This window comes from Anomalospiza imberbis, chromosome 2 (genome assembly GCF_031753505.1).
Source record: "Anomalospiza imberbis isolate Cuckoo-Finch-1a 21T00152 chromosome 2, ASM3175350v1, whole genome shotgun sequence".
In the NCBI taxonomy this organism is placed as follows: Eukaryota; Metazoa; Chordata; class Aves; order Passeriformes; family Viduidae; genus Anomalospiza; species Anomalospiza imberbis.
In genome coordinates, this window is record NC_089682.1 from 24,179,332 (window position 1) to 24,202,361 (window position 23,030).

The window sequence follows — 23,030 nt, forward strand, 5'->3', positions numbered from 1 at the left end:
GATGTGATGCTTCTGGAAGTAGCAAACCCCTATCTGCTTGTTTGTTTGTTGTTTTGTAGGTTTATTTTTACAATATTTGAAACTGTGTTTGAGGGGGAGGAAGGTTGATACAGTGTCTTGTCACACAGTTTCTTTTAACAGCACCTAAACCCCAGCAGTAAAGGCTGCTCTGTAACTGAGATACCACACAAAAATGTAAACAGACTTATATGTTCAAGAAGAACTGCTGTATCCACACAAACTTGAACAGTTTAAAAAAGGGAAGCTGTGTTTCTCAGCAAATTGCCTCCTCCTTTTCCAGCACACCAGCAGGGTTTTAAACACACAAATACAGAAAGTAGACTCTCTGGTCAGCCAATCAACACACCTAGCAGTAAATAAAACTATTAACAGAGTAAAATCAACTACTGCTTTTCCATATTACACTTGAAAAGGTGGGGAACATGGGGCATGGAGGATACAAATATTTCTTCTAAGTCAGGATATTGTCCCAAGCAGTGCTCCCCTCCTTCCTACCCTGTGTCGTTTGTTATGGACCTCAGAAAGGCCTTCAGAGATCACTTCCTAGAGAAGATGTGATGAATGAAATCCCCAGTCTCTGAAACAGCTACACTGACTGGAGTCCAGCTCCCTTGCTGCACTGAAAGGTGTTCCAAGTTCTTGCTCAGATACTATCAGGCAGGAGAGATGGCAGCCTGTCCAGATATTTTTCATCCTTTACCACTGTTTGAGAAGGCCACTTCTCCACTTCAGAATGGTATTCTCTAATCTCATGCTGGAAATAAAAACAAAACAAAAAAACCAAAAACAAACAAAAAAAAAAAAAAAAAACACCAAAAAAACCCACAAAAAAAAACTAATTCAAACAATCCAGAGTCCTCCACCAGACAGGGAAAAAAGGCATTTATGTTATCTGTCCCACACCAACTCTGAGAGTTTACCTGATCCAGGGATATCCCTGACATTGCTTCTAGGAAAGAGGGAAAGGTTTGTAGCTTGTAATGATTGACACTGAAATAAAAGTAAAATGAGTGCTGTCTCTCTACCAGCATAAATCCATCAGAGAAAAAAGCAGAAGAAACCTTCTTTTTCTTGTTCTATACTTTCTAGAGCTGTGATTTACAAAATTACAATTGAGTTGGTGGCTCTTAAGGGCTGAACCAGATCTAGGAGTTCCTGCAGCTGCTTTTGCAACCTCCTTCTTACTACCAGCCTCATCCTCTGAAATTTGGCTGATTGGTATCAGACTAAAACAAAATTCTTCAGAGGAGCTCCTTCCTCAAGCACAGTGAGTTTTGTCACTTGATATTCTTCATGGCCTGTGTCTCCTCTTTTTGCTTTCCAGTGTTTACACAAAGCTTCTAAAAATGCAGCTTCCCAGACAAAATAAGTGGCCTGTTTCTGTATTTACCTGCTCCATCAAAGAGTGTAGGTTCTGGAGTAGCTTGCAACACCATCTGATAGCTCCACTTACACAGCTCAGAGAGAAAGGATGCTGGAAGTGACAGTACAAATTCACTGCTACCCTCCTAGGAGCATCACTCCTAGGGGACAATCGCTGCTGTAAGGGTAGGCTTTGTGAGGTGAAATAAACCAATGAATAATTATTGCCTCTGATGGCAGGGGCAGCCAGCAGCCCAGCTAAAAGGGTGAGACAGGCAGCACATGCTAATAGGCTGGGGGAATCCTGTCTTGACAGTTTTCAGCCTGCTCCATTTCTTTCAGCAAATAAGATGCAGCTGTTTGCCTCCAGCTCTCAGCAGACAAAGTAAACAGTCATGTTACAGAGGGTCACGGTGTGACTTCGTGTGAGTAAACTGAATTACTCTGAAGCAATATCCATTTATCCAGCAAAAGGACACCTAAAACAACCTGTGCTGAGGATAGCTAGCAAATGCCACAGACAAAGAACGTCACAACAGTAAGTCAGAGCAAAATGGGAAACACCAAATGGAATTGAAAAGGTACAACAAAACACAGGGGTAAACATTTGAGCCAAAATAAAATGGCCTGTTCTAATTTTAAACTTCCTCTCCCTTTCCTTCATCAAAAAATATCTGCAAATTTTCTGAAATCACCATATCTTTTTTTCCCTCACTTCACAACATCCACTTGTCATAGTAAATGTAAAAACTATAAAACTATCCAGGGTCAGCCTGGATTAGGATTCAGTGTATTCCTAATTTTACCAAGAAGGAGTGAGAGCATATATCAGAAATCCCTTGTTTCTGCAACATCTTGACTTTCAGATGCTGGTTAATGGGATCCATCAGTTCTCTCTTATTAACATGTTAGCTTGTTTAATGACAAGCTGCTTGATTTGAAATTTACATTTTGCTGGATACCAGCTGTAGGTTTTAAGGAAATTTAGCTATTTAGCTTTTACATTCCATAGTAGCACAGGTACAAAAACCTTCTCTTCTTGTACAACATTAATTTATCAGCCAGAACTTATGAGTTTTCCTGTTTTCATAGTTGCTGATACAGAATGTATAACTGTGGATCTTGATACCTAAAACTGTGTATTGATAATTAGTTACAGAAAGTCATGTTTTCCATAAATGAGGAAATAATGTTTGATTTTATACTGAGATCTTTTCAGCTTTAGTTCAGTAAAAGCTGTGCAACAGTTCAGTGCTTCACCAGCCCCATATGATTTTGAGGCATTTTTCTTCCATATTTTTCTTCTTTTTTTTTTTTTTTTTTTTTTTTTTTTTTTTTTTTTTTTTTTTTTTTTTCCTGAGATAGATTAATACTGACCACTGATTTCTGGTGCTGGTAACTAGTGCTGTCAAAGGGCTGCATTTGTTTTTCTAAGTGAGCCAATGCCAGGAAATGTCCTTGGAATGGCAGCTCACTCCTCTGCACAGCTGAAGTGCAGAGTGATCCCCAGCATTCCTTGGGACCTGGCAGGCTAGCTCCCTTCCAGACACATCTGGGTATGGTTCAGGAAAAGACACAGCTCCAGGGACTATTCCCAGTAGATGATTTGGATTCCTCTCTGCTGTGGAGAGCAAGGAAGGTGCAGTAGTACTGATATGGGTCTCTTACCAGGTGCCTCAGGGCCAGAGAACAGTTGTGATCACATTTGATAACCAGGATAGACAAAGCAAGCAGTGCTGCACAAAGCATCCAAGGTAAGCATGAATGGGATCCAAAACCTGCTGAAAGCAGTGGAGCCTTCTGCTGTTATTAATGAGCTTTCAGTTAGATCAGTTAGAGTAAATGATCACTAAAAGTTAAAAGGAGAAGTATTTGAAAAAGAACATATGGGGACAAATATATCCATATACATTATGGATATACCTACATTTAAAGAAAGGAGAGTAAAACAAGGGATCTGACAGAAAAGTAAAATACAGCCCTATCAGGTGAGGTACTGCTGTGCCTTTTATAACATACTGGTTTTCATATCTTGCTGTACAATGAGTCTATGATGATTCCACCTAAATTCTTATATTAGTCATCGATTCATATTCTGTCTTTAGACTTTATAAAATAGGCTAAGTATATGATTTCCTTAGAAAACTAATAGTCTCAAAATATTTCAGTTTTCTGCTTTAATCTGTCTTATGAATAGAGCTAATACTGGCTCATTTTCTAATTTGGTGATAAAGCATTAATTCAGCCTAAATACTACTTATGAAATAACTATGATACTTAGAATCATACATTTTATGTTTAAGAAAAAAAAAGTTTGATAATAGGATATTTGGAAGTCATAGCTCAATTAAGAGTTTAAGCTAATCCTTCAACAAAAATGTTCTCGCATGTAGACTTTCAGTGTATTGGTTTCTTTTAAAAGTGAGATAGTGACTAAAAAATGAGGGAGGAAAAGCAAATACATTAGTTTACATCATTGCCATACTCTGATTTTTTTTTTTTTTACAAAATAAATGTAATTCTGTCTGTCCTGTGCCTTATGACTTTATCTTGAGTTTTAAACTCAGTCTCTTCCAAGAACACTAATAATGAGCAACTATGGGTTTCATAAGCTGCCTCTTTTGTATACTGTTCCTCTTGCATACTGTTCCTCTTGCACTTTTCAAGTAATGCTGATGTAATTAATTGTGGATTTGTTGGAATATGGAGATTGCTTGTAAGGAAATAACTTTACACTTTGATTTTTCATCTTCTGATTAAAAGCACTGTACATGTGATTGCTCCCAGCTAGTAACTATGCTACAGCTGAGGGACAAATGATGCCCTCAGTCTAAACATGCATACATTTTTTTAGTCCATATATCCTCATTAACTGCAAGATTAGTCAAAGTAGGAGTTTACTGAGTCAGAGATACCTTTTTGGCAAAGTCAGTTTACTGAAATAATAATCCAAATACTGTTCACTTCTGCAAACTCTAGATTTTCACTTAAAGCTTGTATTCCTCTTATAATCATGAACTTCTGCCATGCTCTACAGCTGACACTCTCTGTAGCTAGTCTCTTGCAAGTAGACATGGATGTCTCTTCAAATAATATTTATTAGCAGCTGAAAACTGTTAAAGATGTCGTTACTTTAAAAAACATAGTATTGAAACCTGGTAAATAATCCATCCACCTAGTGGGAACAGCAGAGCAGAAGTCCAAGCAAAAAGCTAAGATTTGTCATGTTGGTGAAGGTGTTCAAATATAGGAACCATAAGAGTTTTTTTTCCTGTGTCTTAAAATATTTCTGATAGTTTCAGAAAGTTGATAAAGGATGAGAGAGCACTGCATACTTGTATCTGCAAGATTTGATGGCAGCAGGAGCACATCGGCATTAATGTGGAGAAAAGTCCAAACTTCTATGTTAAGTGACTAAGAAAACATGAGGGGAAAGTGCTTTTTAGACCAATATTTGACAAATAAAATAGGAATCAGTAGGAATTTTAAATAGAAATATTATGATAAAATGTCAGGAGACACCTTTGTTATGCTGAGGGATATTTGGAATAGTATGGAGGCAGGACAAAGAAGGATACCTCAGCACAGAAGATAAAGTCAGGACCTTCTGGCGTGTTTAATAAAAAAGCAAATGCAAAGTGCTGCACCTTGAAAAGTATTACCTCATTCAATGATATAGGGATCAGGCTGTCTGGGGAGCAGCCCTGGGAAAAGGGTGCTGGAGGCCCTGGGAACTGGACAGGAGCTGGCAGTGAGCATTGGCAGCAGAGACAGCCAACTGCATCCAGGGCTGTGTCAGTCACTCCTCCACCCAGCACTCATTGTTAGACCATATCTGGGTACTGTGGCCAGTTTGTGCCTCCCACTGCAGAAAGATGCTGATAACCTGGACCAAGTTTACTCCAGCAATCACAGAATCACAGAATTGTTAGGGTGGGAATTGACCTTTGGAGATCACCTAGTCCAACCCCATGGTAAAGCAGGGTCACCTACAACAGGATACCCAGGAACATGTCCAGGTAGGTTTTGGATATCTCCAGAGACGGAGGCTCCACAAGCCTCCTAGGCAGCCTGTTCCAGTGGTCAGCCATTCTCAATGTAAAGAAGGTTTTCCTCAGAAGGTGGAAGGTGAAATTTCTTGTGTTTTAGTTTATGGCCAGTGCTCCTTGTTCTGTCACTGAGCACCACCAAAAAGATCCTGGCACCATCCTCTTGATACCCATCTTTGAGATATTTCTGTGTATTGATGAGATCCTCTCTCGGTCTTCTCTTCTCCAGACTAAACAGGCCCAGCTCCTGCAGTCTCTCCTCATAAGAGACAAGCTCCACACCTCTCATTATCTTTGTGACCCTCCACTGGACCCTCTCCAGGGTAGTATGTTGTCTGTTTTGTATTGAGGAGCCCAGAACTGGACACAGTACATGCTCAGGGCTGGACCGTGGTCCTGTGAGCAGAGGCTGGGGCAGGGGGAGCTTGTCCAGTGTGGGGCAGAGCTGATTTCAGGGGCTCTCTCCTGACATCTGGTTGAAGATTGCTGATGTACACAGTTAAACTTGTTCTATAGACTCATGAATCTCCTCCAATGAGGAGGTGAAGATGATTATATATAGGATTAGTTCAAGTACCTTTATGTAATCCAGATTATTTTGAAATAAAATATAGGGTTCTTTCTCACCCCTAAGATCAGCTAAATAAGGCACTATGAAATATATTTTCTCTATATAGTTTTCTGTTCAGAAACTAAAGGGGTACATTTCTTACAATGATTGAATACAGCAAATGGGATAACAAATTTCTGTCTAGATAGCTGTCCCCACAGATATACTGCATATATTCCACTACTTATTTCTGCCAATTTAGTATGATATTCTAGCTTCATAGTAGCTATCCACAATTCTTTGTAGTATTTCATTTTACAGATAAAAAGAAGAAAAGATAAGTTCTTTTTTCCAAGAGCCCTTAATGAATGCCCTGAAAAGATATCAATGTACCTATGAAACAAAAGGCTTCTGCAAACACCAATGCAAGAAAAATTCTTTCTACTTGTTCATTCTCAAATGAATTACACATGTCAGGCAAATCAATATATCTTTCGAACATCAAGAAAAATAAGGATCCCAGCCACTTCCCCAAGAAGCTTTATGTAAAAAGTGGCACAATAATTATGTAGGTGGATTATGATCTATAGGCAAGTGCACTGACTAGTAACATCTAAAAGTGACATTTCCTTTTCAGAAAAATTTAAAATGAGCTTCAAAGATGCATTTTGCAGTCAGCTTGCTTGTACAAAAGCTAAATCAGGCATGCTCTTATAATTGTACTGTATGCATTTTCCATCTCAGACTTTCCATCTCAGCCTCTCCCGAGTCAGTTATTGTGGGTAGAGTGGGCCTAATTTTTTCAATGCAAAGCAGATTTGCCTAAAGATCCATTTTATGAAACAGTGTCACTGAAACAATCCAATCAAATCTTACAAAATATAATGCTCAAGGAATAAGGGCAACGGAGGAAGGGACATAAATCAAAACCATGGAAATGTTTTATCTGACGGTTTGAAAATGAACTTTTTCAATTTTCAAGACAGATTTTTTTTAGACAAGGAAATTTTAAGAACAATTCAATGTTAGATAACTAACAGCTAAACAAAACCAGGAAGAACCTTTTCAATTAAATTCAATATTTTGAGGTAACCAGAAATGATTTATAGTTTCCATTTCATTAATTAAGTTTTTAATGTTGGGGCTTTCCAAATCAGATGGATTTTTTTTTTTAGTTCAGGCATAAAAATGAAAAATTGACAGAACAATCAACATTAGGCTGTAAAATCTTCAGGTTAAGCATCTATTACTTGGTGAAAAAAAATTATTTTCCTTCCCCTTGAAAAATTTTCGTGTGCTTGAGATTTACAAGAACATATCCTATATTTGGGAAAGCTGAGGATGTTATTGGAAGTATGGTTGAATGCTCAAATGTTGGTTTTAATAGCTAGTCTTTTGACCTCTATTTGTTCTTGCTATCATTATGACAACCAAAATCAAGGAATAACTCTCTCTCAGAGTTGTCATAGAAGGAACATTTTCATTTTAGAGTGTTACAGGAGGACCTTTGCACCAGGGTCAGCCATAACACATCAGCCCTGCAGCTAAGGCCGGGCCTCAGAGGCAGCAGAAATAGTTAGGAAGACTGAAATTGAGAAAGTACTGAATTCAGCTTTGTCTTCTATGAATCAAACCTGACTATGGCAAGGAAAGAATATGTATATTCATTCAACACACCAAAAACTCCAAAAATGCAAAACAAAAAACAAGCAAACAGAAAACCCACCAACCAACAAAAAACCCTAACAAATACAGAAAAGAGAGATAAATCCTTAAGAAAATGCATGACCTTGCCAATGCAGCATTTCATCAGCCCTGTCACACTGGAGTGGGGATAGCCAGGGATACAAGTATTGCAGTGGGGTCCCTGCTACTATCTCCATCCATCTTGTCTTCCAGCTCTGAAGTGTCCCTGGCCCCTGAGCTCCAGTGGGGAGCACCACTTGAGCACAGCCCATGACCTGAGCCTTTTTCTTGTGGAGCACTGGGCTGACAAAGCCAGGCAAAGCTCAGAGGCAGCTCCAGGCACTTTGCTGTGAGCTGTTCTGCTTTTCCTGCACATGCAATCATTCAGTGGGAGAACAAGATAAGGGCTTTGTTTTGCCCTTCTCTTTGAACAAATGCTAAAAAGCTTTGGAATTCCTACAGGATCAGACCTCCTCTTGACGTCTTGAAGAAATTTAACTAAAAGGCTCTGACTTGTAAAACTGGCACTATATAGAAAATGACAACTAATGGCTGGAGAGCCCTGAGGCTGGTAAACAATAGCCATGGGGAGGATCTGCTGGAAGGAATGTTGCTACTATGGTTTAATCTCAAAAGCCAGTTTGTTTCTTGTGGTAGGTGGTAAAAGAAAAGGATAAGATCACATTATATATGTTGCTACTACCATTTAGTGCAATGATGAAAGGCATTGCAGTGATGACAGTGCTATGTAAGCTCATATGAAATAGAATCTTAAATAGAGACAATACAAACACTTGGTGAGCTATATCCACTGATATTTGTATGGGAAGAAACAATACAAATTAAATTTTGTAATGCCTATCATTCCCCTAAACTTTAAAAAGCTCCAAGTAGAGCAGTAACAAAAAAGAAAAACCCAACCAACCAAAAAAAAAAAACAAAAAAAAAAAAAAAAAAAAAAAAAACCAAACCAAACCTGCAAAAATCACTGATTTAAACCTTTCACTTTTATCACTGGAATTGTGAATTCGGTGATTAATAAAGTAACTTGGTCTCTCTGTGTTAGTTTAGTTTTCACCTAATTACATGTGAAAACCACTAGTTAAAAGGAAGCTGACAGTCATTTTTTGTGTTTCTGTCAGGTGCTGAAACTAATCTGAACTTGAGGAGCAGGGAAGATCCAAATACATCAGATCCCGGATCAGAAACACAGGATAAAAATGCAAATAACCATGGAACTCAGTCATGTAATCCTTTGTCCAGTTCTGTGACTGCTGAAAATGGAAATTCAGTATCAAATGGTAAGTAGTTTTTAATCCCAAAACTCTTCTAACATACAATTGCTGAAGTGTTTCCTTGAATGAGCCTGACTATATCTATAGTCAGGCTGAAATCTTCTGAGTTGCGAAATATCTCTTCCTGGAACTGGCTTAACTTTGTATGTGTGAACTGATAAGCCCCTCTCCAATAAAAGCTGAATGTGAAGAACATAAAACAGCCTCTGTTGAGGAATTTGTAATTCCTTCAGCTCCAAGTCTAAAAGCAGCCTAAGGCATGGAGGACTGAGATTTAAGATTCTGATCCTATAATGAATACAAATGGGACAGAAAATAGGAAATCAGGATCTCTCTTTGCTGTAGGTGCCTTACTAGTGAATGAAACATTGTGTATCATTGCAATACAAAATGGTACAAGAGCAGTGACAGAATATGTTTCAAGGTTTAAAAAGTATGAATCCTAAGGAAATAACACTTCTCTGAGTTCATATTTTTAATAGAAGTTGCTTTTTAATTTTGTATAATGAATATAATTGCTCTTATTTTTACTTTATTTTTGACAGAAGGAGTAGCACCTTTTAGATCTCTAGGCTATAAAACTTGTGACTTCACCACAAATCTTCCACACTTAGCAGAGTTCTTATTCTGAAAGAAAGAGCTTTTTTGCCAAATACACAAAGTAATCAGAAAGCCTGAAATAACCTTTCACATTCCAATGCTGAAAGTTGTGATCCTACATCACCCAAAACAGTGCCACATATAATTGCAGCAATAATGTATAGAAAACATATTTTTGCCCAAAAGAAAAGGAATGCCAAATTCAACTTACCTTTGGTGACTTGAGAGTAGTTGCAGGAAAACCCAATCCAGATGGTGTAGTTTGTACTCCAGACTGAACCCCTGATTAACTTAGGTTCTTGTAATTTTGCCTCTGGCCCAGCTAAATTTATGCTTCCAGTCTTGGACTGAATTAAACAAGGTCTTACTCAATGCACAGCTGTGGTATCCTAATATTTACTTAGGTGTACAAAAAGGAAAGCTCTCAGGACGTAATCAACAACTCCATTTGTCTTTCCAAGCTCTACCAAGCCTCTTCTTGCCATGTCTGTGACAATGTGCTGTTGCTGTACATAGAAGATTTACTTATTTGATAAGGCAAATTATCAAAGTGCTTTTTACAGAAATAAACAGAAAATCATTGACAACCTGATTCTTAGCTCAAGGCTGTCCTGGGCAGTCAATCCTAAAGTGTATTAACATAGTACAAAATCAATATTTTTTCAGAACTTGCTGTTTGGCCTAGGAAAGTATTTTTATTCATTTGTGGTGGTCTAGAGTTGTGAAAATATTTTACATTCTAACTTTTATTTGAATTAAATTAATAGCACCTTCTTTTGCATTAAAATTTTGTTAATTTTTTACTACTTTATTTGAGATGGATCCAAACTGAATCCATATAAATAAATTTTTAGTTCAAGAAATTATTTGAAAAAGGGGTTGTTTTCCATTCACAAAACCTGCAATTTTTTTAGAGGGAAATTTACTTCAAGCATTTCATTCAACCAAAAACAAAAGGAGAATTTTTAGTTGGAGTACAGAGAATTTAATGTAGACAAGAAAGCTATAGTGATAACTGACATATAATTTACAAGACTAGCAGTATACTAGAGACCTTGGATGTCACACCTTTCCCCTGCACATATGTAATATATAATTTCCCAGCTTCAAAAAGTGATAATCCAACCTCAAAACAACACATAGTTCCAATTACTGAGAGAACAGGGTCAGATTCCCTTTGCAGCAAGCAGTTAAGAACTGAAATGCTGGACTCTCTCAGATTGGACCTGGTTCCTGAGCTTCAAACAAGAGATTAACCTTCTTCACTCTCTGTGTGTTCAGAGAAGTCCAGATGATGTAGAAGAATATCCATATTTATGAATACTTATGTGAGCTTTATTCAGAAGAAGAACATTAAAAAACTGTTGTCCCTAGTTACAAAGTTGTGGGAAAGCACTGTTGTGGGAAGAGGGAAACTAAAAGGAGGATAGCGGGGCTTTAGAGGGTTTTAAGCTTTGTTTTAATTCTCATTTTCCTACTCTCATTTGGATTGGTAATAAATTCAGTTCATTTCCCCATGCTGAGTCTGTTTTTTCCCATGACAGTACCTGGTGAGTGATCTCTCCTGTCCTTATCTTGACCCACAAGCCTTTTGTTATATTTTCTCCCCTCTGTCCAGCTGAGGAGGGGAGTGATGGAGCTGCTTGGGTGGGCCCTTGGCATCCATCCAGGGTCAACCCACCAACCAGCATACATGCCTATGATACTATCCCTACATGGTAAAAAAAAAAAAAAATAAAAAATTCTGTTTCAGTAAGCATGGAAATAGTAAATATTCAGGAAATATGTGATTTGTGGTTTTTTGTTTCTTTTTTAGTAAAACATATCAAGGTCTTTTGAACCTTATTTTGAAATCAACCAGTGCATAAATCTTAGATTATAACTTAGTATTCTTCTGCTTTAGGATTACCAGAGGAAAATGACTTTTCCAGACTGTCTGCCAGCACTACAGCAGGCTCATCGATTCAAAGGCACAGGGAGAGCCACACTAGTCAGGTAAATATTTCATTGATGGCCTGCTAAACCACTAAAAGAGAAAAAGATCATAGTAGGCACATGATGAAAGCTTTCTCTTGATTCAGATTTGGGTATTGGCATTGAAAAATGCAGACTTAACAGCTCTTTGTATTGAGCTAAAAACAATAATGAATTTACTACTTTTTTTTTTTTTTTTTTTTTTGGAAGAATAATCATCCTGAAAAGTTCTTATATTGAGTTCAAAGTTTATGAAACATATTGTTGCTTCTTGTGAGGATGCTATTTCCAGGCAGGAAATATGTCTTTAAACCTGAGAGGACCAAGATATTATATTATCTCTTTCAAGATACTGATTAATTTATACCAGAAATACTTGCATGAATCTAGTAGAATTTAATGCATTATTATATCATACTTTTTTATTTAAAAGCAATGATAACTTTAAAAATGCTCTTCACGATTTTTGCAAAAATACCAAGAAGTAATAAAATCAAAATATTTATCAGTTAAAAGAGCAGCAGGTACTAAGGTAATGTGAAGCTTGCATTGGTTTTCTTAACATTTCTAATGCATTAAAGTAATTTAAAAATTCCAACATAGAATTAATTTTGATATGCATTAAATTAACAAAAAGGGATAAAGTTTTTCATTAGATGTTTTCTTAATTCTTTCTTCAACATTTTGTATCTAATGTGAACCACTTTACTTTCTAAGTAGCCAATCCTGGCATGAGGGCATTCAAAAATTTTATTATTATATTACTTCAATTAAATGGCATTAGTGAATTCTCCTGTTGTCATTATGTCTCCAGTGCACTTTTTTAAAAGGGAGTCCCACGCCATTATTTTTATTTGAGATGATTGCAAGAAGTCTACAGTAACGCTAAATGTTGTCCAAATAGGAAACAAGTTGGAGCTAAGAGGATTTTTCTCAAGAGAAACTTTTCATTAACCAATTTTACCATTTCCAAACTACTTTACCAGACGGTAAGAGAAGTGCTTTGTCACTTGTTGACTGTGGGGGACAGCTGACATTTCATAAAAACAAAACACTGGCCCTAGCCAAGTTAAATGAATGTTTGGCCTTTGACTCCAGCAGGAGCAAGACTCAACCTTCAACATCATACTCGGTGTTAACATAGCTTTGAAAAACAATAAATTTCAACTGGATGAATATGTGAGCAAACTTGTACAAAAGCCTTCACTTTTTGTTTTTCTGCCTTACTGTCAGAAGCACGTAACTACAGTGCCTATTCTGAGCTGAAAAATTGTGCCAAGACAGCATCAGCACTACACTTATCCCTTGAGTAAGGCCAGCTAGAGCTTACTGGAACATAGATAGGAACATATCCATCTTGCACACCACACCTCACCATACCTATTAGACTCTCAAGAATGGACTTTGACCCTATTGTGAAAAAAATACTTTTTCTGTCTCCAGAGGAGTATCCTGGATGAGGATGTTCCCAATTGTCTCTGTTACATTTTTATTAAATCAACCAAGTACTTATTACCTATGAGAGTGGCCAAAGAGACCTTTCTTAGCAAATTAAAAGCCCAAGTCTGACACTGCTCCAGTTACAAACCTCACACAGTGAGAAGCTTTTGTCCTGAAGTACCTCACACCTCTGTTGCTAATAAAGCTTACTGGATCAAGATGGTGATATTTAAATTACTACATCAGTACAATGCTAAAAGTTAAATGAACTGGATATAGGGGAGCCGCTGTCCTCTTCTTCAATTCTTTGCAAATGGAAGCAATATTTAAATGTTTTATTTTAGAAGCAAATTGTTAACAATTTGCAAATTTGTGCTTTTTATTTTTCCAAAAGTACTTGCCAAAACCTGAACACAATTTCTTTTCAGTATTTTGAAATGTCACTTTTCAGTAAATTTTTGGATGTTTTGCCAAAGAGTTTCGCAAATTTTTAAAATAAATTCTATGCAATGTACACAGAATTGCATGCAGGGACAATCCTTAAATTCAAGCTCAGTAAGAACTGTCACAAGTCGAGAGAAAAAACCTGTAGTTCTGTGATTTTTGATACAATTCCTTTAATGAATAAACATCTTCCAAAATGGTGTTGCCAAAAGAAAAAGAGAAAAATATTCTTCTTCCCATAAAAAGAAAAAAAATCTTTAAAAAAATCTATGCTTGCAAGGCTGAGAATTCTTACTGTGAAAAGCATTCCTCACCATTGCCAAAGCATGGCATATATTTGAAAATGACTAGGTTTAATTACTGTTGACATTTCTTAGTATGCTGCTAGTGACTCTAACAGGGTATAAGCTGATTGTAAAAATCTTTGCCAGGCTTCACTGTAGTAACCTTATCACTTTAAATAATTCTTGCACAGCTGTATGAAGTGGGACATATTTTTTCACAGGTCCGTGATTGACTAATTGCTCTAAAGAGAAAAGTTTAGGTCCTTGGATATCTTGGCAGACACTGTCACTTCAGCTAAAGGAAACTGGTTCACCAGCTTTCACGGGCTTCTAACATTTATGGGTTTTTAAAATGTCTCCCTGCTAGTTCCTTACTGAAGTGACAGTAAGTGTTAGTTCATTTCATTGGTGTCACAGGATCTCAAAGTGACTGTACATTCCATTAAGTTGACACATTGTGGCTACGGTACCATTGTGGTGTCACATCAGGTGCTAATTACCTACATCACTGCCTGGCATGTCCTGCACACTGCAAATCTGCACACTCCAGAGACAATTCTGCAGGTCAGTGCCTGCCAACATGCAGCATATGGATCAATCTTTTAACAAACTTCTTTGAAAGTAGTTACCAAGCGTAAAACATCATCCAGTCGATCATCCTAAAATGAAGTCTTCTGAAAAAAAAAAAAAAGAAAAAGCTTCACTGTTGGCCATAAATGCTAATTTTCTAGGGCACTGGTTACATAAAGGGCAATTTTTCCTGAATGAAAAAGGCCAAAAATTGGAAAATTCAAATACTAACAAAATATTTCTCATTGGAAAGTTATGGAATAAAATTCTACTTTATTATTTTAGAAAAAGTGGAAGAGTATTGAGGTTTAATTTTTATCTCCTCAGGAATGAAAGAACATACATCAAAAGAAATAAAAGTCTTGCATGTCAAAAGAACAATAAACTATGGGGTTTTTTTACTGCTACCTTTTTTCTTCGTATTGTTTTGTGGCTTTACAACTTTAGATTTCCAAGTGTTTATCAATAGGTTGCAAAATATCACAGAAAAATATAAAGAACCTAACATCTGATATAGCACTGTAACTTCATCTCCCATTCTCTGTGAAGATGAAAACTGAACCATGAATTTGGGGGTGAAACCAGTTATTGAAAGGTTTCATGTGTGTTAGTTTGTTCAGACAGTAGATCTGGAAACTATTTGCTAGCAGAACCACATATTTTCTCCTCTCCAACCCAGCACACTAGCTTTCCTGTGTTTTGTGTTTTCCTTGTAAACCAAAACATTCTAGTCAAGGAAATATGCAAAATTGCACACCAAAAATCTACAGTAGAATGGCACTGCAAGAAGCAATATCTTAATCTACCCTTACAAGAAAACTTGACTCTTAGCAGCTATGCCTCTAACTCAACTTGTACAGAAAGTGTTATGTAGCCTCTTGCTCCCCAGACAGCAGAAAACTAGGGATCTTCTTTTTCCAAGCTTATTTTTAAATTACAGATTTAAAATTATTTAAATAATTATTCTTTCAAATTGCTTCAGTGGTTTGTCTAAACAGTTTGGCAGTTTCAAGTGGATCTGTAGTCTCAAATTCTTCTGCCATAATTTCCTTCCAGAGGCAAAAACCTCACCAAAATGAAAGAGATGTTTCTTCTGGTCATTTTTACCGTAAACTTGCTTAGTTAGGAAATTCTGATATGACTAAGAGTCATTTCTATTCAGTCACACTCTAGGAAGTGATCCCAAAGCATACTGGCTATTCCACAAATTTTGAAATTGCTTAGCAGGGGCTAAAACCCAAAACCTCCTCTAAAATAGAAAAAGCTGTATAAAATATTGCCCCTGTGCTCTTTTTCTTTTACACAAAATATTTGTCAGTTCCTTAATCAATCCAATGGGCTCCAGACTGTTTTTAGTTATTCCTCTGTTCTCAACAGCTGATATGAGTGTGTATGTTTACATAAAGACCATTGAAATATATAAAATCTTTGTAATGTCAGCAACGGCAGCAAGATGAAATAGAGTCAATAAAAGCAAACCTCTTTATTTGTACCTCACACAAAAGCTAAGTGGCCCTGTCTTTTTCACAGATCCAGGACTGTGAGGTTTTTTGATGGTTTGGGGTTTTTTTTAATGATATTTTAAATTTGTTATTGCCATTCACTATGATGTGGGAAGTGGTGTGAGAAAGATATAGTGGAATCAAGAAAAGCCAGCCAGCTAAAAGATTCCTTTTTTTTCTTATGTGGGCAGCAAGAAGCAACATGGTCTGTCTGTAACGGGGTAAGATGGACAACCTGAAGATAATGAACAGATGGGAAGTGAGGGACAGATTAAAGACTAGAGTGATAATAAGCATGGGGGGGCAGGGGGAGTAAACCAAGCACAGATAATGGATGATTCTAAGAAGTAAGTCTGGAAAAAGAGTGAAATAACTGAGAGATAAGGTAAATAATGAAATGGAATAAGCAATTTGGAAAGACAAAATATAGAAGAGCCAGAGAGAAGGAATCAACATGAAGAAGTGATGAAAAAAAAAAAAAAACTAAAAGGAAGATAAGAACAGGAAGGAAAGAACCAAGAACAGAGCAGAGAGTGATGCAGTAAAAAGAGGGCCTAAGTAAGGAATAAAAAAGTAGAAAGTCTATGTGATGTTCTAGATATGATATTCATATCCATGCACATATCAATGTGATCTTTTATGTATGATAAAATAAAAATAATTGCAATGATTGCCTACATTTATAGGGTTGTATTCTGTGCAAGTTAGGTTTTAACCATAGTTTCCTGATGATTCAGTTGTCCCAGAAGAAAGGTATAAAATTTTCTGTTAATAAATTCAAAGCCTCTGTCCAGTTTAGCTTTGAATGGCTGAATATTTGCTTATTTGTAATCAGATGATGTCACATGCATTCAATCCTATGGAAATGCTCCCAGAACAAGACAAAAATAAACAACAAGCAGCTTGGCATCCTGTTAGGTAAAGTAATATCAGACATATGACATACCCTGGTGTCGGATTTGGGTTACCCACTTCTGAAATATGTTCTATCTGCCACGTGTTCAAAGAGGTGAGATAAAAAATCATGGTTATTTTTTCACATATGGTTGTATTAGAAAATCCACAGTCTTATCTCTTCCATTTTGTTTAAACCCCATGGTGCAGATTGGCAGATTGCAGTAATATAGGAGCCAACATCTGACAATGTTAAATTGGAAGTGTCTTTTCATATTCGTGAAGTATGTATTTATTATTTCATTACAGCTTAAGCCACAGCTCTTATTTCATGAAATCTCATTGCTTTCAGCACTCTTCCTCAGAAAGAGCTGCATATTCATTATGGTTTCAAGGGTCTTCTTTGTTCCTACTTTATTTAATATTTGTTGTCAATCACTTCTTTTGTTGACTGTTCAAAAGTTTAAAAAACTGAATAGTCAAGAATGTGTTGCAATGTGTTATTGTCCCCCACCCTTTGTCACAGTCCTAAACACTGGGCTCTAACATTCATTGTTATTGTCCATCATGTTTGCTCATTAACTGGAAGAAATCTTTGATCATCTTTGAAGCAAAAAGTGGCAATCAAACAGGTCTGGTGTAATTAAAAAACCCACTTATACCTTTGTAAACATGTAACATCCAAGAGAAGACATAGAATACACTTACCATTTATCTAAATCAGTATATGCCCCTGCATTGTGTTTTGTTCATTGCTTTGACAGTAGCACAAAGAATATTCTTTGTAATGACACACTCAGCAACTAAAATCAGGTTCTATAGTGCATTGTGGCTTTATTTTTAGAATACTTGCAGTCAAAAGCATGTGCCTTATAGATTAAATGGTATGAGGTAATGCATAGTGTAAATTCATCAGTAAATACATTATCTTCTGTTTATGTTGAAGGGCTCTTGGAGGGCTGATTCCCCTCTGCTAAGCAGGTATATCCCACATCTGACTGCTGTGACCTCCACAGGTGAGAGCGCAAATCCTCCTCTTTGATCCAGTGGATGACACAGCCAGTTCCCTATATATTCCAGGCCCTTTTTCTGTCTCCAATGCTTCATCCTCACTGCATTTGCTCCTGGTAAATGAGATTGCAGAAGAGAAGGGAACAAAACCTCCTGAATATCCCCATGCCCTCCCTAAGCTCTGGTGTTTGGCTAAAGGGTGTAATTATCCCTCTTGGGCTGCCACAATGGCCAGTGGCTCACCCTAAAAGGCTGCTTCCAATTTGAGCTCAATGGGAGTGTGGTCCACCACCCCAGTGGCAGCACCTGTGGAGAGTGACTGCACTTTGCACTTAGAAGTGCTGGGTGGGAGAGGGAATAAATTGTTTTCTCTGCCCTTCATTCTGTTGCTGTCACACCCTGCTGCATGTAGATAGCAGAGATTTAGACTGCTAACAGACCGTAAATTAAATGTTTCCTTCTAACATTGTTTGACCGTGTGTTTTTATACAACAAAGGATGATACCCAACTACAGCAAATAGAAGTTGATTGTTCTTGTAATTGCTTTGAAAGCATTGTGGCAAACATAGTCTCTACCTAGTAAAATAAAATATCTCCATTAATGTCATAAAAAGTCAGAGATAAATTAAGTAGCAACATGATTTAGTTTGTCAGATATTTTTTGTTAGATTAGGTGCGAAGCAGTATTAGCATTGTTAAGTGAGCTGTTCCAAAAACCTCTGTGAAAAATGATTTGTTTTCAGAACTCATCTTGAGAAAGATACAGTTTTTGTCTGAACATATTATTTTTCTCAAGGATCAGAGGCAAATTAGGAGGATGTCTTGAAGGTTTTAGAGAGCATTGCATAATCTGTTTATCTGGAGATAAATATTACCTTCCAGAAAAAAAAAAAACAAACAAATTCAGTATTTGTTGATGGTTGATATTTTAGTTACTCTGAGAATGTGTCACCTTTTAGCTGACATCAGAAATCTAGAATTGAAAAACACTCAGCCAAAAAAAAAAAACAAAAAAAAACCCTAAAAATTAAAAATTAAAAATTGAAAACCACACGATTCAAATAAATAAAGTACACTCTTGTTTTGAATGTATAGACTTGTCCAACTCTACTCTCAGTTCAGGTAATCAGTGTGCCCTTGAACTAATATTTTCTACCAGAGTGCAAATTAAATTTGTACTTAAGATTTTTTTTCACAAAGATATATTGTCTTTGTTTGATTGCTGAGATACTTCCAGTCTGCATGGAAGATGGCTAACATAATTCATTGGAAATACTGTGATATAACTATTGATATATTTTAATAATGTTGATAAAACTACTTCACTAAAAGATAAAAAATTATGGAAGATAGGTCCTGTTCTGTGACTAAAATCTATTATTTCAAAAATAATAATAATAAAAAATCACCCCAAACCAAACAACCATCTCCCTCCTCCTCAAATAAAATGAAAACAAAACCAAAAACCAACCAACCAACCAAACAAACAAATAAAACAATAACGACAAACAACAACCAAAGCAAAACAAACAAAAAAACCCTACGGGAAACCACAACAGTATGGCAGAAAATCAGATGACTTACACCCAAAATAGAATTGCAGTTAGATGATGAATGTAAAATATCATGCCTGAGGCACAATATAGATGTTTAGAGCCCAAGATTCTCTTTCTAATAAAAACAAGAAACCTCTGCTACCCAGAGTAAAGTCAGAGATACAAGATGTCCCTTTTGCAAATATGATCTCTCAGTTTTCAGTGGTCTGTGAGGAAGGGCTTCCAGAGGCAGAGTTCATTTAGTAGATAATGAACCACTAAAGTAGTTCTTTAGTACATTTTTCTTTCATTAATTCTTCTGGAAAATCCTATCAGAAAGTGAAACTAAGGCAAACAGTGAAAATAATTTTTTAGGATGACATTTGAGAGCTTTCCAAGTGCCATGTGATAGCAGAGGGCTGGACTGGGCAAAGACACCTGTGTCTGCATGATCTCTGACATGAGACTATCCTGCTTCCAGCATCATTCCGCAGCTGATGTTTGGAAGAAAATTGACTCTGTCCCTTGAAAAAAATATCCAAGAGATAGCCATAAATTTCTTCAGAAGAGAAAACATTTCTGCCTGAATCATGTACCAATGCATTTTTGTTAGTAAATGTTGCTCCTTTTAAATTTTATTTTAAGTACAAAGTTACTTTCAAGATTATCCCAAATTTTTATAAGTCAGCCAAGTTATTACTTCCTTTGGTATGTCATCTTTATAACAACATTTCTTCTAAAATAAGTTTATTCTTTTGATTTTATTAAAAATTTTACCTGAGAGAGAAAAAAGTATTTTCCTGTTTAGAAAAAAGCAAATACATTGCATTTTCTGTTACGGATCTCACTAATGTTTTGCTGGCATACCTCCTTCAGAAAAATTCTAGCTTTGCACCAGAAAGAGTACCTGTCTTCTTTGCCATTTTCCAATGAGCCCATTTAACATCCATTTGGAGCTTTATTTTTTGGATATTGTAATGTTGCTCCAACACAAAGAAAAATCATCATCAGTTTAAAAGAACAATTAACTAAAATCACTTTATTTTTGTATATCACATATCGAGTTATTACATTCAGTGGGTCTGCTATTGCAAAAAAATGCCTGTCCCAGAATTCACATGACAATCCCATGAATCAGTTTGGATCCCAGTGTTATGTTTCTGTTTGAGGATTTTAATTGGAATATTGAATCATGTAAGCTCCTTTATCATATCTGCTCTCTGCTCCATGCTGGGGTCATTCATGGCCATTTGTTTCCCAAACACAAATTTACATATTGATTTGATTTATGTTGAATGCTTACCTAGGCTTCTTAACATACCCTTGGCTTAATGTGTGCTTTCCCCTTATATATTTAAATGAATATAATATTGGTAAACAACATGTAGACTAACAGATTTTTAATTTTCCTTGATTCAGTAGTTGGTGAAAAAGCAATCATTTCCTGTTTTCTGCTCTTTTTTTTTAACCTAAAAGAAAATCCCAAACATTTCTGTTGGTACCTGAAGGGTTAAGATTTTTGGAGAGGTTGCAGTGTGCTTGTTCTGTAGTTTGGAAATAATGTTGTGACATGCATGTTCAGAAATAGTCCGGGCTTTTTAAAAAAAATTAAATAAAGCCATTAAAATGAGTTAGAAACATTTTTGTGAGAGTTGCATACAAGTTGAATCAAAATACGTTGCTCTTGCTAATAATTGCATGCAGTAAGAATTATCTTCTGAATTACTGAATGAAATGGTGTCTAATTTTGAAACAAGAGGTGAGAACATTATTGTCTTTAAAACTGAGGATCCACAGAAGATCCACTGGGGTCTGTGAACTGCTTTTGAGGGCTGTAATAAAGTTAATTGTGAGTCACCTAATGGCTGAAATTTATTTGGCTTTCATATTTAGGCAGCCTACAAACTGAAAGAGATTTTAAACAGGGCTTTTGTCAAGGCAGTTTCATTTCTAAAATAATTATGACAATTTATCATCAACATTATAAATTTATCACATAATTCACTTTAGATCCTGATAAAAGTTTAGAAAGGTAAAATCATTGCTCTTCTGAACTCAGTCTTCCTATGGATTCCATGATGGGACCTCAATTGCACTAATAGAAGAGAAAAATTAATGATGTAATAATTAACTGTGAGCATTTACTGACAATTATTTTAAAGCACCAACATTGATAAATCTATTGAATAAAACAAATGGCATTATTTCTCCAAGTAAAAAATATGAACTAGCCACAAAATGCAAATGTCTCAGAAACACAGGTTTATATGCTTTGCAGGTCCTTAAATTGCTCTATGATTTTCTGTTGTGCTTATGTGTCTATAAGCAGGAATCTTACTAAAACATAAAGAAGCATTTAAAACTAGAACTGTAATTTTTTGCAAAGAACATTATTTGTATGTTTTAAAAAATATGTAATTATCATATGTAATTATCATATATAATTATCATATTGTCATGGTTTGACACTGGCGCAATGCCAGCACCCCCATGAAAATGCACCTTCCTAAATAATTGCTGTGAGATGTGATCAGGAACAGAGCAGAGCAGGCCCAAGCTTAATAACCAAGAGAAAAAACTTTATTAAACTACTACTACTATAAAACACAGACACTAAATCCCGGATGAAGACCTTCCAAAACACTCCTCCTCTCACCCAATTTCCAAACAAACCCACAGTGAGACATCACCCAGGATTCCTGATCAAGTTGCCACCCTTCAGATAATCAATACTCAGTCCATTAAGGGAGACAGGAGTCTCTCCTGTGCCACAGACCCCCCAGGAAACACAGCTGCCACCCTTGTGTTTCCATGTCACACATGGCAACCGCCCGGAGAAAATCTGCCATGGTGACACTCTCCTTTCCATGTCACAGTACTCTCACCACCGTGCATGGACAGACTGCTCATAGGGCTCCTTTAAGGATGCTTTGCCAAGGACCCAAGAAAAACAACAGTTCAGCTTCTCATCTCAGGACTGCAGTCCCCCCCATTTTCCCCTTGGGCCGAGGGTCCAAGAACAGAGACCTTCTTCTTCTCTTCTTCTTCTCTGAAGACAGAGGGCATCACCACACCCTCTTCAGCTTTCCTCTGTTCTCTCCATTCTTCTGTTGGTAGCCACTGAAACAGGTCTCTTGGCCCACCAACGCATCCCCCTAAATGCAGTCTGTGTTGCAGGAGAAATTGGTTCAGTCTATGGCTTATAAGAAAAGTCCAGCCACAAGCCACTCCATCATCTCCTCCCAACTCAAAAATTTCCTCTTCCATCATCTCGGATCCCAGACCGTCTCTCTTCTACTTCAAATCAAGGAGGAGTAATATTTTACAAAGCCTTCATTTCCCAGGAAAGGGTTAAAAGTTCAGACCCCTCAGACAGCTGACATCTCTGCCCAGAAGCCAATTCCCAAGGCCAAGGCTGGGCACCTTTTCCCCCCACTCCTTCTGCTCCGCCAGCAAAGTTACAGGTGCCGTCCGGACTCTGTCTCTTCCCTCTGGGGGGGGACGACAAAGACATCTCCGCTTCTCTCCACCCTTTTGTCCACAGGAGCTGGCTCGGTTCCAGTCCTTCAGCCCCCTAAGCTCACCTTGACCAGGCCTCATCATTTCCCCTCCCCCACCCAGCCCGTGGCTGGGCAGGGGAGATCTGCACTGCACCCTGACCGGAACCAAAGAGAGCGAGCTCTTGGGAGTTCTTGCTTTTAACCCCCTGTGTTCTCAGAGGCATATCCATACCTTCAGTGGTCACTCCAGGTGCCAATATCCAAACCTGATTGGTTTGACCCAACTTCCTGAAAAAAATTCACTTCCATGTC

The 23,030-nt window shown here is 37.1% G+C and overlaps 1 protein-coding gene and 1 long non-coding RNA gene across 9 annotated transcripts in view; one reads left to right on the plus strand and one right to left on the minus strand.

Annotated features, from left to right (window-relative positions):
* Positions 1-9,890, minus strand: part of LOC137468410 (uncharacterized) — a 77,246-nt gene extending 67,356 nt beyond the window's left edge. The window contains exon 1 of one of the 2 annotated variants that reach the window (XR_010995921.1): positions 9,775-9,890. This is a non-coding gene — a long non-coding RNA (uncharacterized lncRNA). The remainder of the gene's footprint in view (positions 1-9,774) is intronic. The other variant, XR_010995920.1, reaches the window with a different exon arrangement.
* MYO16 (myosin XVI) overlaps positions 1-23,030 on the plus strand; it is a 366,678-nt gene that overhangs the window by 328,964 nt on the left and 14,684 nt on the right. For all 7 annotated transcript variants that reach the window (XM_068180129.1, XM_068180127.1, XM_068180124.1 and 4 more), the window contains 2 exons: positions 8,811-8,969; positions 11,467-11,558. In XM_068180129.1, coding sequence (XP_068036230.1) covers positions 8,811-8,969; positions 11,467-11,558 — 251 coding nt within the window. The remainder of the gene's footprint in view (positions 1-8,810; positions 8,970-11,466; positions 11,559-23,030) is intronic.